This window comes from Cinclus cinclus, chromosome 5 (genome assembly GCF_963662255.1).
Source record: "Cinclus cinclus chromosome 5, bCinCin1.1, whole genome shotgun sequence".
Taxonomy (NCBI): domain Eukaryota; kingdom Metazoa; phylum Chordata; class Aves; order Passeriformes; family Cinclidae; genus Cinclus; species Cinclus cinclus.
Window position 1 is genome coordinate 47,994,484 of NC_085050.1, and position 22,249 is coordinate 48,016,732.

Genomic DNA, 22,249 nt, shown 5'->3' on the forward strand with positions numbered 1-22,249 from the left:
CTATCCTATAAGAGAGGTTAACAAGCTCTATTTCAAGGGCAGCCATTTGTGCAGAATCCAGACGTGTTTCTGAAACTTGAGTTCAGAAGTCTGTGGCATTTTCCTGTTTGCCACGGGATCTCCTGACCTCTGTTTTGATAAAAAAACTAACAAAAAGATTCTGTTCTCTTTTGTGATACACTGCTTCCCATCTGCCTTGTCTTCTCCCTCATACAGAGTATGGAAACACCAGTATAGGCAGCAATCTAAGACAGCAGGAACCTTTTTTCAACAGGTTTTAATAACAATTGCTATTCTTAAAATAAATAATTTTAGTCACTTTCAGCAATAATGTTTCAAAAAGGAGCTTAGAGCTCCTTTTTGCTTGGAGCTTTCATCAAGAACTTGGTCTTCTATTTAGATATCTCCTTAAGGTATTATCCACTTTCTAAAGCTCAGTTCTGATGCTGTTAATAGCATGACATGGTAATAATAGTGAAACTGGAAACCTTACAGACTGAGAGGCAGTCCTTGCACAACAGACCAAATTCCCCAACTTTCATCAAAATTATTTACTGAATTAAACGGCAGTTGCACCCTTCTGCTTAGGTCTTTTCCATGCTGAGCCAGGAACAGAGAAATTAGCTTCCCAGACTTATTCTGCAGGGAATTTGTCTTTGGGCAAAAAGCTGTAGGACTGGGATAAGAGAAGAGTCTGTACTGAACCAGCACTTTAGCAGTTCAATCTTTAAAAATAATGTAAATAGAAATTACGTTTTTAAAAGCTATCACTATGGAAATATTTTTCTTTGAACATAAACATTTCCTTGCAACATTTGCAAACCTGCAGCATGCATGTCTCCTTCCCATTCTTTCACACCTACCCTTCCTTACCTTCCATCTTTGTTTCAGGCAGTTCTCCTTTCGCTGGGCTAAGTCTGTTACCAAAGATCCCATTGTAACAGATCCCATCCAGTATTTAATTTTAGTGAGTGACAGTGCATTTTTGCTGGTAACTTAACATTCTTAACCTTCTTCCTTCTCATCTCTACAAATGTTTGGTGTTAGCTACTTGAAAAATTTGATGTTTAGCTCATAATTCGTATAACAGCATTTAGTGCTAAATGCTATTTAACTTTACAACTAAATTTCTGTTTGAATGGAGCCTATCTGAAGGAGGACTAATACACTGTCCTTTAAGATTTGGTCAACCAGATACTGCAGTCAGCATTAAAATGGTTTTCCTTTCTAATTCCTACAATTACCTGACAAGCATCTACTCCTCCTTCCAAGTATCCCGCACATAACATCCTGGGTGTTATGTCCCCATCATACACTTCTTCTCTGTTGCAAGTGTCTGAGTCAATAAGTTTCACTGTCGCCTCCTGAAGAGCATTTGGGGCTGGACCTGAGAGAAAATACAATTTGGGTATTTATCAACATAATTACTTTGCAGTAGTTAATGTAAAGGAGGAGTGATTAATGTCCTCTTATGGAGGACCAGCTTGTCTTGGTTTATTGTGGAGGTTTTGCTTGTTGATCTGCCTAGGTCAGGCCCTTAAGGAGAATGTACATAGAATCACAGACTGACTCACTTAGGAACGGTACCATTAAGACTGAAGTAATGATCATATGGTACAAAGTGCCTTAAGTGTAAAACCATGTATTTTACACATGTTCCATATAACAAAAATTCCATGTTCCATGGAACACAAATTACCTAGCAATTTGAGCAGATGATACCAAATGAAGACATCTTGATTCCATTGCTAAATCTGCTCTTAGTGTGGCCTGGTAAGAGTGTGAGTTTGGGTAATTCACAGCTCACTCTGCACATTTACCTGAAAGTTCAAAGAGTAATCTCATAGCTGGCTTCTGCTGCTGGCAATATAGTTTTTTTAGGTGCTATATAAACACACGCATGGCTACCTGTCTTAAGAATTTACAATATTAAATGGAAAGGCTGGGAAAACAGAAGAGTCTTCTTATTTTTTTCCTCCAGTGGACTATAGTTCTGTCTTTATCCATTCTAGTTTTAGAATTCTAAACTGATGCCTACAACTAAACAAACCTATTGCAAACATTAGGCTTGCTGTCATATCACATGTGGCTAGAGAACTGATATCAGTTCACTCAAAGCCACAGTTTATGGACCATACAGGTCACCTGGCAGACTTGGGACTCACCATCATTGGTGAGAGCTCCCCAGCCTGTGATGACAGCATAAATATTGTAGGGAAAAGTCTGAGATGGCTCTGGCAGACAGACACGATGTATGCTGCTCGTGAACTCAACTCGTTTGGAGAGCTGCACAAGTGCAATATCATAGTCATGTTCTGGGTAGAGGTACTTCTCATGGATAATGATTGTCTTGACTGATCTCTTCAAGCTTGGCGGCTTCAAAAGAGCTCCAAAAGTAGCAGTCCACTTCTGAGGGTGAGTCATACTGAAAAAAGTAAGAGTGCTATAAGTATTTTGCTGTAAATATGTGTTTGGGACTTTAAATTTGTAGTGTAGCTTTGCTGTAAAACTCCTTCAGGCCAGCTACCTATTAGATAGTTATGGCATCTATCACTTTGCATAACAGAACTGTGGGCTGCTGCTAGAAGAGGGCACTCCTGCATTCCTTCCTCAGCCATGGTTTTGTACTCTTCTGCTGCTCCATGTCCTTGATCTAACCATTGTATGGCCAGAAGGTGTCATCAAATCCAAAAGCTCTTCTGCTGTAAACTCTTCATTTCCCTTACTCTTTTTGTACATTAATAATCTGTTCAATCAACTGTTCCATCTTAAAATACCTTGCAGCTTCACAATTGCCATGCTTTAAACAAAAAATGCTGGGAGTGCATGGCTGAAAAGAGGGGCAGGAACATGGGATGGTAACTGCTGGTAGCAGTCTGCAGTGGCAGCAACCCCATTGTAACATGAAGGCATACGTTTCAGAAATGTAAAGTATAACAGGAAGCAAATGCTCCATCATTTCACTCACCTTACCTTTTCTGCACTTCTTTTGTCAGTACAAGTGACTATTGATTTTCACTCATAAAATTGCCAGTTCTGCTCCCAAAGGCCAGTCTTTAATTTCTCATTGAAACTTCCAGCTGATGGGCCTATTAACCCTGACTTTCCTCTACCAAAATTGTTTCTCTGGGAAAGTCAGGGGTGTGGTGCAAATCTGGAAAACCACACAGCTTTAAGCAGAAGGGGCAAATTCTGCTGCAGATTCTAAGATGGGAACTTACTCTCTGAAGCAGTGAGCTGCAGACACCAGCCATGTGTTGCTGATGAGTGTTGCACCACAGCGATGGATGTTATTGTACTGCAAACTGGCCTGCCATGGCCAATCCCCAGTCTCTGCAGAAGACAATCCGCCAACGATTCGCAGTGATGAGGATTTTGCCATTGACTTGACTGATCTATTCTGCCGTAACCCACAGACTGTCAGAAAGGACAAAGAGAGTGTTAGCTATTCTTCTGTTTAGCAAATCTTGTGAACAGCTGTGGAAAACATATGTAAAATTACACACCACCTATGTTCTGTAAAAATGTATTTGCATCAACAAGAAAACATACTTTCCACCAGCCACTTCCCCCCACACCCCCCCACCCCCAATCAGAATTCCTCATGCACAACCCACGTGTTAGAAGCCTGAATAAACAACTGACTATCATGGAAAGCCATGATGGTCAAACACTGAGGCTTAGCCGTGTGAGCAGCCCGACTCAGGTATCAAAACCTTCACCACACACCTAAGACAATTCCCAAACAGAGGCATTGCCAACTTCTTTAATGTCCCAGGTAATTTCTCCTTAGGATAAAATATGAAAAAGGCAAAACCTAAAATGGGAATGATCCAAGTCATAAGGTTTTACCATGCATGCATGCAGATTACATGAGCAAGATGTCACCTGAAGACAGGCAACTGATCACTGCAGTCTGCAAGTGGACCTGGAGAGGCACTTCAAGCAAAGAGCATAACACTACTCCAACCAGAGATTACAAAAAGCATGGATACCTCCAGGATGGTATGCATCCATGACACAAAATAAGCATTTTTATTCAAACCCAGAGAGAAATTGAAATATCCATAGTTTCAGTTATTAAACTCAGGATAGCAGCTCCTGCATAGCTTTAGAAACTTCCTCAATGAACAGACCTACTTCAGCTGTCTTCTCCCATCCAAACAGCATCAAATCCATCCTACCTGGACCAAGACACACTAGTTTTCATCCAGATCCCAATTTCAGCTAGACATTGGGAAAGTTGACACACAGGACTATCCCAATTAATTGAAAAAGAGACAGAGATGAGAGTTATTTGCATAGTGACCACACAATCCAAACCATTGCTGCACAGCTTATCTCCCAGACAGCGACCCAGGAGGGAGCCAAAGCAGAACCTGGTAATTCATCACTGAGGAGCTGCCAGCCCCAGGGCCCTTTAAGTCCTCAGAAGTGAAAAACTGGAACCACAGAGAATGTTACATGATCCCTTTCCTACTAGGATCTGCAAAACATTATGTTAACAGTACTTCATGGTCAAAAGCAGCAGGAATACCACTGCAGACTGAAAGCTGTTCATAAATTTAGAAGAAAGAAAGGTTACACCACAGTGAGATGTTCATGGGCTCAGTGCAGAGTGTGCCCTCTTCTGAAATTTAAAACCACAATGAAGGAAATCAATGAAATCTAAATCTACCTGTCCAAAAGTTTTGTGTGAAAGACAATCTTCAGAATATACCATAATTCATAAGATTATCTGAACTAACGTTTTTCCCTCCTGAAGGCTTTTTGCACTCCTCAGAAACTCGTCCTAAAACTTCACAATCCTATCAAGCATCTTAGCAGTCAATGTTTAGAACACAGGGAAAAAAACTCAATTCCATCAGTGCCTCAGAACACCAGCACCTACATCAGACCCAAAAAGTGATGTAATGTAATTGTTCCATTGTTTGACAGCTTATTGCTAAGGATCTCATCAAACCTTATCAGAGTTAAAAGAAACACAACTTGTAAGCAAAGATAGCTTTTATGACTATTTTATCTCCAAGCAAGCTGACTTATTTCTCTGAAAACTGAAAAAAATGTCAAAAAACAAGGTATCTCTCTCTAACCCCTACAGCAATGAGTTGAGAGGACCAGTCACATTTCCTTATATTTCCATGAAGAAATTTTGTGCTGTCAGCCATTCCAAATTCCAGAACATTTTGATTATAATCACAGGCTGCTGTAACTTCTATACATTTCCCTTGTGGTACCTCTTTCTTTCAATGCATGCTAAAGAAAATGACATAGTCCCAATTTCTGAGAGTACAAGGTCACATTCATTAGACAGAAGGATGAGAAAAGACTCTTAAGGGCCAAGAAAAGTGTGCAGAGACTCCTAAAGCTGATATTAAAAGTTGGAGATGAGATTGCTGATGTTTAAAAAAAGCCTCACTTACTGTCATTGAAGATGGCTTCTGCTCTTATTGGCTCCACATCTGAAACAAAGAAACAAACAAACAAACAGTCAGGGTAAGGCCAGGCCAGCACAGATAAGGTTCCCCAAACTCGTGGTCATCCCCCCTGACAGCTATTTGAGTACAGGGCACACAGGAGGCATGGCTGAGGGGACTGCTAGAAAAACCACGGTAGCTCATGTGTGATCATGTTGATGTTGCTGGCTGTTGCCCTCTTCTGCAGTCAGTGTTGTCTGAGGACCAGGAGCTCATCCTGCCCATCCTGCTGCCCCCCGGTGTTTCTGGAGGGGAGTACAGACAAAACAAGTCTTGTATTACTCAAGATCTACAATTTTGTTTGGGATAAATTTTTATGGTGGAAATTTTTGAAGCTCCTATTTTGCAAAAATAGGAGCTTCAAAAAATTCAACAGTCCACATATTACACTCAAGAGAGGTCTAGAGGAAATCTTGTACTCCGTACCCTCTTCAAGATCAGAAGCTACTCACTTCACTGCAACAATGGAAGCTTACAATAGCAGTGGCTCACTGTCCTTTCTCTTATCTTATTAGTACACTATTAATACTAAAATAGATAGTTGACAGCAACTTATTGCATGGTACAGCAGGTTCTAACAATACATTCCCTCTTTTAACATGCATGTTGTATGTTTACTGAAAATATGGCATGCTCATGCTGACAATAACAAGCACTGGCTTAAGGTTTAAATGTACCTCTTTTCATCCAGAATGCTGTTTTTCACTGTAGCTTCCAACATCCAGAACAATTTTTAAAATAATACTAATTTTTTTTAAAAATCACAATTCCAATACAGTTTTTTAATTTTATAATGATTCTATACTAATGTCAAAAACTTCATATTTTGTGTCTGGATAGGCTTTCTCAGCAGATCCTATCCTTATCCACTCCCTTCATTTCTCCTCGCTGCTACACAGAATAGTATCCTAGTTTTGAGCCAAACCTACACTAAGTCAGGGGGAGTCTCTTTTGAATGCAAAGGGCTCTGGCTCACATTTGTCACCTGTCGGGTTTGTATCACATGTGTTTTGCTTGTAGGCTTGACACTCCCTCAGGTATGCAGGATGAATTGTCTGTTTGCAATCCACCAGTACCAGACGTGTGCTCACTCATTTCTTAATGTAACAGTAAGCAGATTATGATAGAAGAAAGGAAACAAGCAGAACTCCAGCATATGTACAGCTTGTCTTCAGGGAATGTTACAGACCAACAGCAGTGCTAGGGCTGCCATGTGTGCATGCAACCACTACTTTATTTTATAAGGATGGGAGATGAGTTAAAATTGGACATTTATATAACATCGCAGTCTATTCACTATAGAAGGAACTGGAGTCTTATTCACTATAAACAAGAACCGTTCACATGATGAAGATAATTGGGTTTCACTGGTGAGCAAGACACAACTTCCAAGGTTCTCTTTCAAATAAAAATGCTCACCTGAACTTTCTCAATTCATATGCAAATAGGAGGAAAACACTAAACGTACATGTACTTTTGTGTTTCAGTAACACTAGTTATATTCTGTGAATTTCCATGGATGATATGGTTGGTTGTCACCTAGAACCCTTACATCAAAATGGAAAAATACCACAAAGCAAAAGCTAGGTCAGCGGAGGGATTCAGCAGTGATGTAATCATTACTGTTTGCTAAACTGTACTAAGGATTTGGCCACTTCCCCTGTATATTTATATTGGCCAGAAATGCTTTGAAAAATCTGGCCCTACTTGTTTCTTTTGACTATGATGAGTATCCAGTGTTTTCCTAGAAATTCATACACTACCTTCAGAACTAGTTCTTCATTTGAGTCATAGCAATACTTTATATCTGGAAACTGGTAAGAAACCAACAAATGTAATTCACAATGAAAGAGGACCTTTTGCCTTTAAGTGCAATATTGACTGCAATGTTTTTTAGGTGCAATGTCTTTTCTCTGGGTGGAGAGATATTTACCTAATAATTCATAATTACAAAGCCTGCAGCCAATTATTATCACTTACGTTAAGTTGCAAAGCTCATTGAGAAGACAAAAGGAGCAACCAGCTTGTTCAAGTGCAGTGCTGGAAGCAATTCAATTGGCATGTTCCCAGTGCATCAAGTTTTGCTGTGAGTCACAGGTGCTCTGCAATGCACCTGTCTGTATCTCTGTTTGCCTTTCTATGAGGGACCTAGAAAAAAGTACAAACTTCACATAGGTAAAATTTTACCCATTGTTTCCAGTTGGATCAAATTCTGTGTAATTAGAGAAATGAGCCTTCCACACATATACTGCCAATCTGTACAGCTTTGAATGTCAGCATATCTTATAATAAATCACTGCTATGCAACTGGTACTCTGCTACCCATCCACTGCTGAAGGAAAAAGGCCATTGAAACCCTGTGAGCAAATTCAGTGCTGTATTCACAAGGGTAGGGTCCCAAATGCAGAGAACACACACGTGTTTGGAAAACTGAAGTAACTGACCCTATTTTCACATAAGCTGAACCCACATTAGATCCCATCAAAAGCAGGGAACATTTGGGTTACATGATACCACTGAAAATCAGGTTGCTTACTGGTTTACCTTGCTAGGGGCTTGCCTTAATTTGTCACCAGCTTCACATTTTCACCTGTTTAACAGCACAGATGTTCATATTGTGCCAGCCAAGTGTTGCAAGCCCTGCCTTGAAGCAGTCACTTGTAAGGCACAAGAGAAAATTTTGCTGCCCTGCTTATTTACTAGTTGCCATAGTTGTTTGCACTACCAAGAAAAAGCATCATTTAGTAACAATTAAAGTGTCATATCTTGTCCTAACCACATATGGTTGCAAAAGTAGTTGTTTGTGCCACATTTACGAAAACAGTGTTCAAGCTTCTACTGTAAACAAGTTTGACTTGAACCCGCATTGAATGCCTGTAAAATGGAGATTGCTAATGAATTAAAGCTTGCTTGACTTTAATGATAATGATTAAATTCATGTTTAAATTAAAATCACAGCAATCTATTGAAATGCAGCTTAGGGATTCCATCTCTCAGAATAGGGCTCTGTTCTCCAACTAGACAAGCAATTTTGTTAATACAGTTATTTTACATATTTATTTGACAAAACTCTGAAATACACTTAAACTCTTAATTTTTTATTAACTTACATTTACTATTAAAAGTTAATAAGTTATCAGTAATGAGTCTTTTTACTTCTCAACATATGTGTTTGAGCAAACATGGAAATAAATGCTCATAGTTAACTGCAGCATGAATGGGACATCTTATCTGTGAGGGGTTCAGAGGTTCCTGTGGAAAAATATGCTCACTTTGCTACATCTCTAAATAATCTTAGTGTCACTGCAACAGAGAAATCAGTTGTGTGTCTGCTGACTCATTTCATTTTATCCACAGAGTTCAGTGATTACATTAAAAGGAAAAGATCAGACAAAACTCTGTGACATAAGTGTACCAGGCATTATAATGACATAGTGCAAGCAAGGCAAGCAAATTAATTATTAGGGAATATTATGCATTTTCAGCATAAAAAGGGCCAGAGATGGCTGCAAAATTAAAGATGATAAATGCTTTAAAAATCTGATGCATTTTTGCCCAATTACATAATTTTTCACAGGTGTTGCTTTGTAGAAGAAACTTGATTTTCTTTATAAGTTTCTACACCTATAGATTTTCTAGATGTGAAAACATAACTTCTAGTTTCGACAGTAAACTGCATATTCCATCCTCTACTATATAAAGTTCCCACATCTTGCTTGCCTAAGGTGTTTTTTTCACACAGAGAAGGTAAAGTAGAGATTATCTTAAAAGGGATATGAATGGAGGAAATTATTGTAAACAAAAATAAGAAAGAGTATGTGCTTCAATACTCATAACACATTCTTGGAAATGCACTTGAAACACAGCTTTGGGAAATGCACCAAAGACCAGAAAAAGCATTTTTCCCACTGTCCTTTGCCACATTTTAATAACAACTTTCTTGAACGGAGAAAGAATTACAAAATTCTCAGCTACATGAGAAACAGGGGCCTCACCCAGTGTTATGTAGGGTAACAACTGCGTGTGCAGACAAAAAGAGGATCACTGGTGAGTTTCAGTAGGTCACCGAACTTGGCAGCTGAGAGGAATGTCACAGAGTGCATGTCCTGCAGTGTAGACAGAGGTGGGGATAATAGCTCTACTCTATTAATACTCTTTAATTAAAGTCCACAAGGTTCTGAAGTACTGGGGGAAATGGGAAAGTGAGCAGCAGATTCAGTTGTGTTCCAAAAATTGTACCTAAAAGGAACTGCAGGAATTTCCTGAAAGATGGCAAAACATGAGCTTTGCACTCAGCAGGAAAGGCATGTTCTTGTGTGGTTACATAGTTCATACATCCTAAAATGTCTCTCCACTAACCTTCCAATATTCTCACTGCTGTCTCAAAAGTAATTACCTCTCCAGATTCATGCACCCTTGTAGAAGTAGCAAGACATGGCTTAGATACAGGTGATGCAATTCTCATTCCTTCAACAGAGTAACCTGATAGAGACACCACAACTGCTTTATGCCTCTAATTGTGCCTGTCACCCAGCTGTTCCCTTCCTGCTGATGTTCACTTTACCTGTCCTCACATTTATAACTCCCTCCACTGTCCCTTAATATCTTAATACTGTCCATGAGGCAGACATAGGTCCATACATTACAGTGTATTTCCAACTCCATCTGGTTGTCCTGCAGCCTGAGGAGGGATCTGCTATGTACCAGTTCTAGATCAGGTATCCCTGATAGAGTTTTTAGCATTAGTCTTCTTCATGACCTACACTCATGCCCCGGCTGCAATCAATGTCTTACTGCAGTAAAGGCAGCCCAAATTGCTCTCAACCTCTGTAGACAACGCAGGGAAAAACCAAGTTTTGAGTGAGAAAAATCAAATCTGGATCATGAGAAGTGAGGCTCAAGATTACTTTCTACTTAATTTATTTACCATAAGCATATCCTTGCAAAATACTAATTTTAAAATACATTTCAGTCCCTCCCATTTCAATCATTCTCTCTAGACTCTTACTGAAATGTACTACCTTTTGCCAAACTAGTAACCTCAAAGTTGAGGAATATCAGGTCTCCGCTGCTTCCCAATGTACAGATGCATGTTCTGTTCCACTCCCCAGAGATGCTGTTGTGGCTGATAAAGTGCAAATATTCAGACTGCACCATGCATTCTTTGACATGGAATATTGCTCATCAACCCTGTCAGACATTCATCTGCATGACTCCCACAGAAGACTCAATAAAGAAGCAGGAATGTGCCTGCCAAGTTCTGTGCTTTGTAATTGTTAGGAGCATTAGCAAGCCCCAGATCCCAGATAAATAGAAACAATAACAATTGGCTTGTTGATCAAAACCAATTCATGACTCATTATTCATGGTCAAAGCCTTTGGCTGTGCAACAGATGGGAATACTTCCTACTCACTTTGAACAGTGCCAGTGACCTTGCAACCAGCTGCTTTCTGATGTCAGAAGTACATTCCCAAAAATACGTTTTGGGACACTTCCAACCTACCTGACAAGGGGAAATAATCTGGCAAGATGCTCTACGCTTTACTTAATACAGATCCAGACTGTCAGGTGACTCTACTTCTGATCAAGAAACCCTCAGGAAAATAAATCAGCCTTGTAGGAGAACTCTTTGTTGCCATAACTAAACAGAAGGCAAACTGCAACACCTACTTTCAGTGCTAGTGGAAGAGCAAGTCCTAACATGGGTGTTTCCAAGCCATCTGACATTTTGATATTGCACTTTGATTGCCCTTGCACTGCTTTTCAGGCAAGGTAGGAATTAGTTTGCTTAATTCTTCACTGAAAAATATTTGGGCTACTAGTGGGGTTTGTGCACAAGTGCAGAGAATTCTATCAGTTCTTATTTTCCATCAAAATCAGAGGGAATGTCTGGATGTAAACCATCCTTGACCAAGGGACTCTGAAGTCTAGATATATAAGAAAGCAGGAACTTCAGTAATAATACATTTGAAAGTACCCTGACAAAAACATATTTTTGCAGTCCTATGTAAAGAACATCTACATTGTAGTGACAGACAAACCATAGACACTATTATGTTGTTTTCCTTGAAGTTTTGCACATTTTCAATTTTCTCACATATCTGTGATCAAGTTTCTCTCTGTTTTACAAAAAAAAAAAAACAAACAAAAAACTAAGAAAATATTGTCGGTTTAGACTTTATCCCCTCTTTATTCCCAATCCTCAGGAATGAAGATGCAAAGCAAGTTCTACCCCTGGTCTGGCAGACCCCTTAGTGCTGTAGTGCTTCCTTGAAGTGCAGCTTGAAGGTCCCAGGTTTAGCACCCAGTTTGGAGGAGTCTGTTGAAGCTGATTCTCAAGGCATATACTTGTGAGTAAACACAAGTTGAGACAAGGTGTTTAACAACAAGGTGATTATTCTGGGGGAGGAAGATTTGAGAAGGTTTTCTTTATCAGACTTCCCCTAGCATGCAATATAAATAAGTGCCTGACCTGGATTTGTTCAACTAGTGAGCTATGCTTAGCTAAACTGAGCTATATTGTGGCCACTAAATTAGAATGTTTTGATAAGGCGATTCCAAAGAACAGGTTAATGATTTTTTACAAGCCATTATGAAAATGTCATTCTGAAAATGCCTTAGGATGAATAAGGATTCCAGTTGGCTAAAAGGTATAATGAAGAAAGATTTAAAAAGCTGCCTGCAGAGCATTGACAAAATCTAGGGCTTCTTAGGTTTCCCTCATTTAAGTACCAGTGGTGGACAAGATATTTCAGGAGAGAAAAGTAGAAAATGCAAAATCTAGATTCTTCTCTGGACCTCTAGGACCTGTTGAAAATTGTCACTTCTCCCTGGCGTGAGGAATAAGTTTTGTAAATTGAGACCAGCATCTCCTCTAAAAGCACAGTAGCTCTCCATTCCGTACTCTTCTCCTGAGTCGACCTGACATGGGAACACCATTCAGGAGCTGGCCTAAGCTTCATACCACTGCTGAAAACCTATTAGCAAAGAAAAATCAAATAATTTTTTTGGACCGCCTTTTATTGCTGTCTCTTAGAAATGTCAAGGTATTGTTTATGTTCCTTTGTGTCAGTCATAGCACTTGCACAATGCTAGTCCTGTAATGAGTAGCCGACCTGTGTAGTCAGTGTTTTATGGTTAGGCTGGGGGAGCCAAGAAAAGCAACACAAAGTCTGTCACACAACTTTGATAAAGTAATACAGATGCCATCTCTTAATGAGACTATTTAATGAAAACGTTGCAATTTAATTGTATTAGCTGATTTTTAAATTAGCTATTAGTTCATTACAGTAACAATCCTGGTGCAGTTCAAGGTCAACTAAAACAGTTTGGAATCACTTCCCACATTTACCAGACTGAATAAAAGCAGCTTGACTTGATTAGAATACAGTCCTTTTTAAACAATAATTGTTGTACTCTTTCCAATTTTATTCTTTATGTAAAGCATTAAATTAAACTGAATATTCAAAATTCACTAACCAGTGGCCCAACTGTGTAAACAAAACCAAAACTCTTCGAATCTCTCTGATGCCCACACACCATGTTTATCCGGGAGAATTTACACATGCACTTTGTTAAACCAGGAGCTACTGGCATATAAACAACACTGCAAGGAAATGGTGATTATTTGCCCAGAGGAATGTCACCTATCATCCTGAGCCATCCCAAAGGGAAAGGCTGGTTGGCCCATCAAGAAACAATGGGGGTGTGACAGCTCATATTTGAGTGTCATTGCATTACCACAATGCAAATATGTGCCCAGTTCAAGCACCAAGAGGAGGAGCAAGAAGTTGCTTTTGCTCATTTCTGAGTGGGAGGAAGCCTGGAACCATCCTGCATGGAATCTGGCCCAGGTTTCTTGTTCTCTAAATACAGCTGTCTAACCTCTGCAGATTTCTGCTGTTTTGAGTAATCTAGTGTGGAATAGCAAGCAGCAAGCACCCACCCTATTGCTGTACTCTCACCCTTGCACTTAGGAATAAGCTGTTCTGCAAAAACTAGTGAGCAAGTATCTGTCCGTACCTGTCAACCAGCAACCCATTCTTGAAAAATCTGACACCCAGAAAAATTGCTGATTATAAATAACTGAACCCGAGACAGAGACGAGATTCTAAGCCTGCACAAAAATTCTGTAGCAGAACTGAAGTGTAGACGATAGTGCAGTTAATGTCCACATCCATCAGGTTAATGCCCATATCCTTCAGATTAATGTCTGCTTTGTGAAGAAGGGGATAGAATCCCTAGCTGAGAAGTCATGTAGATAAGAACATTATGCCTTTCTTTTCCTTTCCTCTGGGGAGTTTGCAAGGATTTTGATCCTCCCACCACATATTATTTTTTCAGTGCATTGGTTCTTTCCCTTTGTCATCCAAGTATACTTCCTGCACTTTCAGGTTCCATGACAGTAACATAAAGTTGGTACTGCAGTTTGGAGGAAGGCTGAGGCTGTAATGGGAAACCACAAGCTAAATGCTCCTATTTATCCATATTTAAGATATTTTTTAAAGCTTTAGGCCATTTGCCACTGATTTTGGTCTAAAACTTAAAGAGCGCAAAAGACTCATTCAGACATAGTAACATCAAAAGCTGTAATCGAAATGGAAAACCAAGTCCCATCAATCAGGAAATTGAAAGAATTACTTTTAAAATAAATGTAATATACTTACTTGAGATGGTTGAAGATCGGACATTTATTCGCAGAGGTCCTGTGTATTTTTTCAGGCCCCTCCGTAAGATCTTTCCAACTCTTTCCCGCAATGCTTCTCTAGAATCCGTAGAGGAGAACCAGAAAGTGAGCAAAGTCTCTGCCATCACACCATCAGTATCTGGGCTACAAACCAATGAAAGAGTCTCGTTACCTTTTGCCATTTCTGCATTTCTTAGCTTTTATCTTAGTTCCTCTAGCAATGGCAATGTAACATAAAAGATTAGGTACATTTTCAAACATTTGTGAGAAAGTATTTCCAAAAGAAATCTAAGAATACTGAATGGTCAAATGCATCATAGGCTAGAAGGCAGCACGATGCTGTCTGTGAACAAATGGCCAGACCAATTTTATAACAGTCTGAAAAGCAGTCACTGACTGCATGCCTGAGACAGAAGAGAGGAAGGAATTAACTGATTTGATTGCAGTGAAAAGCTGGATAAACAGCACTTCAGAAACATGAAGTAATGGTATCTACACAGACCTTTAAATGGCTCTGTACATAGGCATAATAAAAATTTACAATATCATCAAAAAGGTACTTGGGCCTTTTTGGGAGATGGAGTGAAACCACACAACCTAATTCCACCGCAGCCACCTCTTGGAGAATGTTCCTAAATAACCTCATGTTGTGCAACAATAAATGCAACCTGGCAGCATACCCACAGTCTATTTATTAAAGTCAAAGAGATGGATACAACAAGGGCTTTTAACACCTCATTGAAAAGTGCAAGCAGCACACACGTTGAGACACACAATTCCACAGCTTTAATGTAAGATCAGAGGAAAGAAAAGGGAGAAAAGTCTTGTAACAGGTTGAATTCACCTGGTAGTAGTATTTCTTTTTCCTTAAGGCATCAGATACCGCAAGAGATGCAATAATATAGTACAAACATCAAACTGACTAATCTGGCATAGTAAATCTTGCTCTGTACTTGCAGATGGCTGTCCTTGGTCATCACAAAGGAAAAGTAAGAGCTTGCACTGGGAACCTTCTCTCTTGTGCCTCCTCCCACCTGAACCAAGAAGCAATGAGACACAAGCCACAACAGGTGAAATCACAATTACATCATACAGGGGGAGAGTTGAAAGCAGGTTGCTCTGTCTTTAGATAGGAAAGGAAAAGAGAAGATCTCCTAGTTATGTCTCACAGTGTAGAAAACTTGTAATTACATAAAGGAAAAATAGAAGACAGGCAGCTTATACAGAAGTCATGCAATCAGGATTTAATCTTTGAAAGGAACACATACCAAATTGAAACAGACATGGCTGGTATTGCCATTGAAGGGAAAGAAAAGGCCATGTGTTTTAAACACACCAAGGCATACCAAATGGTTCATAGGCGAGCAGAAGGACACACTCCTTGCCTGATGGATTTTGTAATTAAGACTGAGAAGTCATATCTGACCTTTTCAACAGACTACTTTTTCCATTTGTTCCAACTTCAATGTGGATTGCCTCTTCGTTTATTTTCCAGATATTATCTGATCCAACTGTGGGTGTTGCTCTGCATTTCTGAGGTGTTCCCTCACCTCTCCCCCCACTCCTCTTCCTGTGCTATGCCACACTGGAATTACCATATCAACTCTTGCAAACACACCACACCTCTCGAAACCCTCAGGTAAGTACTGCCCACCTTGATTCACTTATTATATAGCAGAGATCCAGAGCCAAAGACACCTAGTCAAGATTAGTATTGTCTTTCTCAATGAGCATAGGGCATTATTATTAATGCATTGCTTATACTGAGCCAAAAGATACGCACAATCCTTTCCAAGTAAATTCACAACCATGTCCCTGCTCAAAAGAACTTGCAGTCTGAGCCCTTGAAGAGGCATAAAAAGTGTATATCTGAAAAAGCAAACAAGCTTTGGCGCATACAAATCTTGCATCCAATACAGCAAAGATCACAAGCACCTCAGTCTGCCCTTGGGAACAAGAAGTAATGAAAAATACCACTTATCCCTACATATTGGCCTCTCAGATCCCTAAATCACCCTGCCTATGCTTGCAACACTCTAGTCAGTATCAAAAAATATCCTTAAAGCTATATTCCAATAATGATTTGTGTGTAACTGGGGATTAAGCTGAGGTAGAGGAAGAGGCAGGATGTCACAAACCATGTAAGAACAAGGAGAAACACATTCACAAGGATTAGATCTTTAGATCTTAGTCTTGCAGTTTTAGTCTATGATTATGAAGACATTCAAGGTTTGTTTGCAAAGTGATGGACACTGTCACTCAGAAACAAGATCATAGTACTACAATAGACAGTTCTATGAAAAAGATCATTTTCAGCACTTAACTATGGTTAAAAAAAATATCAAATCAAACATTATGTATTATTGGCAGCTGTTGAGAGTAAAAGAGGAAAAAAAGCTCCACATTGTTCATTGATAATCTCACCTATGAGTCTGACTCCTTCAGCTCAAAAAAACAGGAATAGCAGGCCTGAGAGATGTATGGATTGGGATGATAAGAAACAGTTTGAATGCAAAGAATGCTGAGCAGACTTGCATTAAAAAAAAAAATTGAACACAAGAGAGGAAAGGGATATGATAGAAGGATCCAGCATCAATAATTGCATGGAGGGGAGGAGTAGGGATCAACTTTTTATCATCTCTTTCAGCACAAGAACATAAAGTGATCCAAAGAAGGTGGTTCTTCACAAGTATCTCCTTACTAAAGGACTGAGGTGCACGGATTTCAAGAGTCCGGGAGACAACAGATAAATCCTTGGAAAATAACGCCACCAAGGGGTGCTAAACAAATCCCAACCACTTCAAAAACTCCCAAGTGGTAAATACCTGGAGGCAGGAAGCATAACAAGAAGCAGTTATCACACGTCTGTTCTGCTGCTGCTGTTCCCTGGGAGGCTACTTATGTCCATTCTTAGAACCACAATGATAAGTGTGACTTTCTGAGCCATCACAGCCTAGTTTTACTTGACAAGCCCAGCACAACAGTAATGCTAGAAATTACATCTGCATTACAGTGCAAGAAATAGTTCTGAAGATCCTTTTTGGTTTTAGATAGCTTTAGTTATCTCTGCTTTAATAACTAAAGCTTGCTCAAGATCTGAACACTAACTTGTTGGAATTTGGACTGACTGAAGGGTATCTTTTCCATTAAGATCCAAAGGAAAGCAGGGTTCAGAACCAGATTATGCTGAGTTAGGGATTATGCTCTGGCTTTACACACAATACACTTTACTGAATCAGACCTAACTGGGCTTGTTGTACATTTAATTTTATCTCAGCTGCGTGCATTTATTATAATCTCACATACCTCACTCTGATTAAGCGTGAACTGATGTATTTTTTCCTTAAAATGGAATTGTAAAAGGTCTTGTCGATCTGTTGAAAAAAGAAAAATATAAGATAACAACAAAAAGGAGGGAAGCGGACATATTGCTGGAAGGAGCATTCAGAAAACAGCATAAACTCACAGTTTCCAGAGCCAAGAAACATAATGTATCCCAGCCTCTAGATAACGTTTGTCACAGACCTTTTCTGACCATTTCCTGTTTGACCTAAGATACATCATAAAAAAGCAAGCTCATTTTACTAAATGTCCTATGGCTACATCAGTGTGCCACTGCAGTGCTGTCTTGTCCACTCCCAGGTATAATAAGAAATACATAAACATCCTTGGAACATACTGCTGCAGTCTTCCAAAGCACAGCTTCCTAAAGACTGCCCACAGAACAGATAGAGTATGCTGTGCTCTGCAGTGCACTCTGCCTTTCTTGTAGGGGTCCTTTCTGACACAGCATTTACTTTTAGTCTATAGCAAAACTACCAATAATTTCAAATTATGATTCTGTTATCGTGTTCCCCTATCACTCTTGTGATTTTCCACATGCTTTGACAATTGTCAAGTAATTCTCATCAGAAACTGGAAATCTAGGACTCCTAAGGAATTGATTCTCAAATAACATCTTTACTGGTTCCTGCTTAACCACATCCTGTCAAGATGCATGATCAGTCTGAGACAGCTCAGTGTGATATAACAGGGCATGAAATTCTGCCAGGAAGGGCTCAGGATCACTGAAGGATTGAGAAATAGCAGAGTCACTGGTGAGTTATGCAGCAACTCCTCCTACCAACAAGACCAAATAAATTGAACATATCCTGTAAACATCAAATGCATTACAGGACAAACTGCATAGAAATGCTTTACAACATCATATAAGCTGGATTTTCTCAGTTTTTAGCCCTTAAAGGCAGTCTATTTTAGCCAAGTCTCAAGATGTTCTGTTCTCCAAACAAAAGGAAAAAATAATAGTTCTCAAACGACTAGTATGTTGAAATATGTCAGGTACAGAAACAAGCATGTAAGCATGGCATCTGGGAGTGATTCCTCCCAAGGAACACAAATCCCCCCTTTTCCAGCCTTGGCTGTCTCAAGATGAAGCTTTATGGCATTACATAGGGATATTGAAGTAGAATAGTTTCAAGAGGAATACTGTACAATGATTATTTTAAGGTGATTTTAAGCATACATTAGTAAGGGAAAAAAAGAAACATTTTTAGTGGTCATGCATTTAGCTATGTTTTACCTTGCTCTTACTGGTAGTTATCTGCAATTAGTTAGGCATTTGGAACAGACAAAATTCTATGGAAAAAGGCATCTCAACTGCAACAAGCTATTGTAGATATGCAGAATGCAGATTGCCAGCTGTATTTTATGATGCATCCAATTAAAAAGAGTTTTATTTCCTGTAACTCTGCATCCTGTTCAACCACAACCTTCCCTGGTTATTGGAAGCAGTTGCCCTTAGACAAAGAGGGGGTCTTTTGCTTTGCTTTTCTAAATTATAACATTTGCTTATTGTTTCTGTCGCAGTGTTAACTGCTTCACCAGTGATTGTGTAAGCAGAAGTATGTCACTAAGCAGCACTGCCAGCTTTGTGGCATGCAGTGGCTTGTGCTATCTTCGACTGCATTATCTTTGAGAACTTTTGAGATCTTTGGGACAGGGACTTCTTTGTGGAGTGCTTTGCAATCAAAAGAGAGCCTTGAGTTGGGCTGAGATGCACCTCAAGCTGCTGCATTGCTAACAGGTACAGTGAAAAGTAGAGTGACTGTCAGGCTGGGAGTGAAGAGGGCAGGAATTGGCAGTCCTTTGCAAGAGAGGGTTGTGTCCATTTGACATTCCCAAATTCTTTATCTCCTCCTAACAGCTGTGTTTTCAAGATACCTTATTGTCTCAGATGTCAAGTGTTTTTGCTACACTTTACAGCTGCAATTCTGCAGCAGATACAGGGATCCTTACTTCTATCACCCATTCTCTTGTGTATCTTTGTTACATCCTAAGCAATTTGTGTGATTGTATTTTTCATACTCCCAACATGTTCAGCTTTCTCCTTTTCTCCTCAGCCTGGACCACTTCCAAGATGTTCCATACAGTCTGATGAGGAACATCATGTGCTGCAGCAGACACAGACTTCCAGCGGTGTCTCACAAAACACGACTACACACAGTGCTTTTAACAAAGAGAATCTGTGGAATCCAAATGTAACTAAAGTATCTGCAACAGACACTGTTTTCAGAACATTCAATCCAGAAGGCATGGTAGTTATTTTCATGGGGACAACAGGAAGTATATTATTTAAAATTATACCAAATTTGTGTTACTTCTATTCTCTTTCGCACTTTCATATCTGAATGAGAAAGTAGACACTTTTCCCATTACACTGTCACTAATTTGCCCACCTTTAAGACCTGCCTTAACACTACATCACCCACAGACAAAAAAAAATAACTGAAGGGTGGCTTTGTTTTCAGCAAACCTTGCAGGGCCTTTAACCACTTCAAATGTGAGCTAACATTTTTTACTTTTGCAATCTACTGTGTCTTATCATGAAAGGCTAGCCAAACCTCTGCACTATGGCCTTCTGCTCACCTGCTGATGAATTCATTTGGCAAATATGACTCAAATCTCTTCTTTCCTTCAACTATGATTTTGGTAACCTAAATTATTAAGAGTAATCTTTATATTCATACAGAGTTTATAATAAGAGGAGATGCATAGGAGGATGCCTTCAGATAAAAACTTTCAGAGATTAATGTTCTGTGTTATATTTTTACAGTTCTTTTTTTGGTGAAGCCTTTCACACACCAAACAGAAAACATTTCTCTCCAGCCTGCTTATAGCTTTCTTTTCAGCTTGAGTCACAACCGTGGGAGCAAAAGCAACTAGGATTTTGTCCAGTGACTAGGTGTGAACTGGATCTGCTTGGGAGAAGCATTTACACTCATTTTAAATGTTGTGCTTTGATTCCAGCTCTTCAAAAGTGACACTGTCATTACCAGATCCCTTATATCTGCCACTGTTTAGTGCATCTCACAAGAGTTTCCTGGCCCTTGTCTAGCAATAGCTCAACTGTGACAGCTGTTGCTGAAGGCAAGGTCTATGAGCATTCTGAACCAAGTACCAAGTCCTGCTCCTTTCAAATGAGAAGCATTTTCCCAACAGCCTTTATTTTAGCATTTGTCCAAGCAAGATTTTCTTTTAGCTAATATTTGCTGGCTAGCTTGGCTTAATGACATTTCTAATTTCCTCAGTTTAATTTCATATTCTCTATACTTTTTACTACAATTCTCTCTATGCAGAACAATTTTTTTAGACAAACTGGACTTTGTTTCTGAGTGCTGGTTCATCCAATATAGTAACTAATAGTGGCTAGCACCAAAGATGCAGTAAGAGAGCAAAACATTCCCACCTGTAAAAACCCAGGCAAAAAGGAAATTCTTCTTGTTCCTTGTAGCCAGGAGTTGTTTTATACTTCAGTGAACAAGACTTATTTTCCTATTCTGTCTCAAAAAAATGCCAGACCTCATCATCATACTCTTTTTCTTGAGTGGCACCATGCTCAACCTTCTAAGGCCCGTGAGCAACCTATTGAAATCTTCGTGATTCTTTTTGTAAAAATCTTTGTGAATTCAGAATCATGCAATATGTCCTTCCTCACTGGGACCCAAAAAACACACAAACTCTGGAAATAGGTCATGCCACGGATCCCATCACTCCAGGGTGGTGTGGAACTGACATGAGCTGTGCTTGCCCAGATGTGTGGCTGTGTCTGGAAGTGACTCAGCAAGGCTGAGTCAAGCCCTCACTTTCTCCCACCACACACTGTTCTGCCACTGCACATTGTGTCACAAGATTTATCAAAAAGTTATCTTAAATCTAGTTTGACAGAACTCTCCTCAGGAATATTTGCTGAATACACTGAGTTACTTCATGGGATGTTCAAAAGCATTCTGTAGGCTTGGGAGCACAAAGCTTCTTGCTGCTCAATAGTATTGCCTTTTTGCCTGCTCTCATCTACCCTCATACTACATTCTTCTTCTTACCCCAGTAGATACTAAGGATGTAAAGCCTATTATTAGTGATTTTTAAAGCTTTTTGGCCATAAACAGTAATTGAAACATACCACTTGATTCAGTGACTCTCCCCAATTCACAGCTCAACATGCTAAGGCCCCTGGAGCTGACCATAATACAAATCCAGTAGCTGCTCCTTTGCGAACTTGACATTTTTACTGCCATGATTTCAACTAAGGGGTTGAGAGAGGACACAAGGGGAAAGACTGACAAGGACAGCAAAAAAATAATGTGGCACTGTTCCAAACCAGGATGGGGACATCACACTCCCCTTGGAAACAGACATTCCAATTACTACCATAGCCCTATAGCCACAGACCTTGCCCAACGTGAAAAAATGGACCTGAAGGAGAGCAAGTGCAATGGTCCCTGTGCCTACAGCAAACCAGAGGATCAGAAACCTTCCCATCAGAAACCACACACACAAAGACAGCAGGTCTTACAGCGGGCAAGAGCTGTGTGATCCCAAGCATCCGCAATGGCATCACAAACTTCACAGAGTTTAAGCTAACTGGGCTGCTAAAGCTGAGGGGTGAGTAAGCACTACCTGACTGCACTGAAATAAGGAGCCCAGCTGGATGGTTCCTGGAGGCCATATCTGCAAGAGATGAATAATTGTCCTTGTACAGTAGTTCTTAAAAAGATTGGTCTTTTGGATAAATGAAATTAAGAGGAC

The 22,249-nt window shown here is 39.7% G+C and overlaps 1 protein-coding gene across 1 annotated transcript in view; it reads right to left on the reverse strand.

The window, feature by feature from the left end:
• The window catches only part of LOC134044510 (transmembrane protease serine 11E-like), a 39,729-nt gene that overhangs the window by 236 nt on the left and 17,244 nt on the right, over window positions 1-22,249 (reverse strand). Inside the window, exons 4-9 of the mRNA XM_062493748.1 lie at window positions 17,471-17,538; window positions 14,145-14,308; window positions 5,424-5,462; window positions 3,222-3,417; window positions 2,166-2,425; window positions 1,245-1,387 (exon numbers count right to left, since the gene is read on the reverse strand). Coding sequence (XP_062349732.1) covers window positions 1,245-1,387; window positions 2,166-2,425; window positions 3,222-3,417; window positions 5,424-5,462; window positions 14,145-14,308; window positions 17,471-17,538 — 870 coding nt within the window. The remainder of the gene's footprint in view (window positions 1-1,244; window positions 1,388-2,165; window positions 2,426-3,221; window positions 3,418-5,423; window positions 5,463-14,144; window positions 14,309-17,470; window positions 17,539-22,249) is intronic.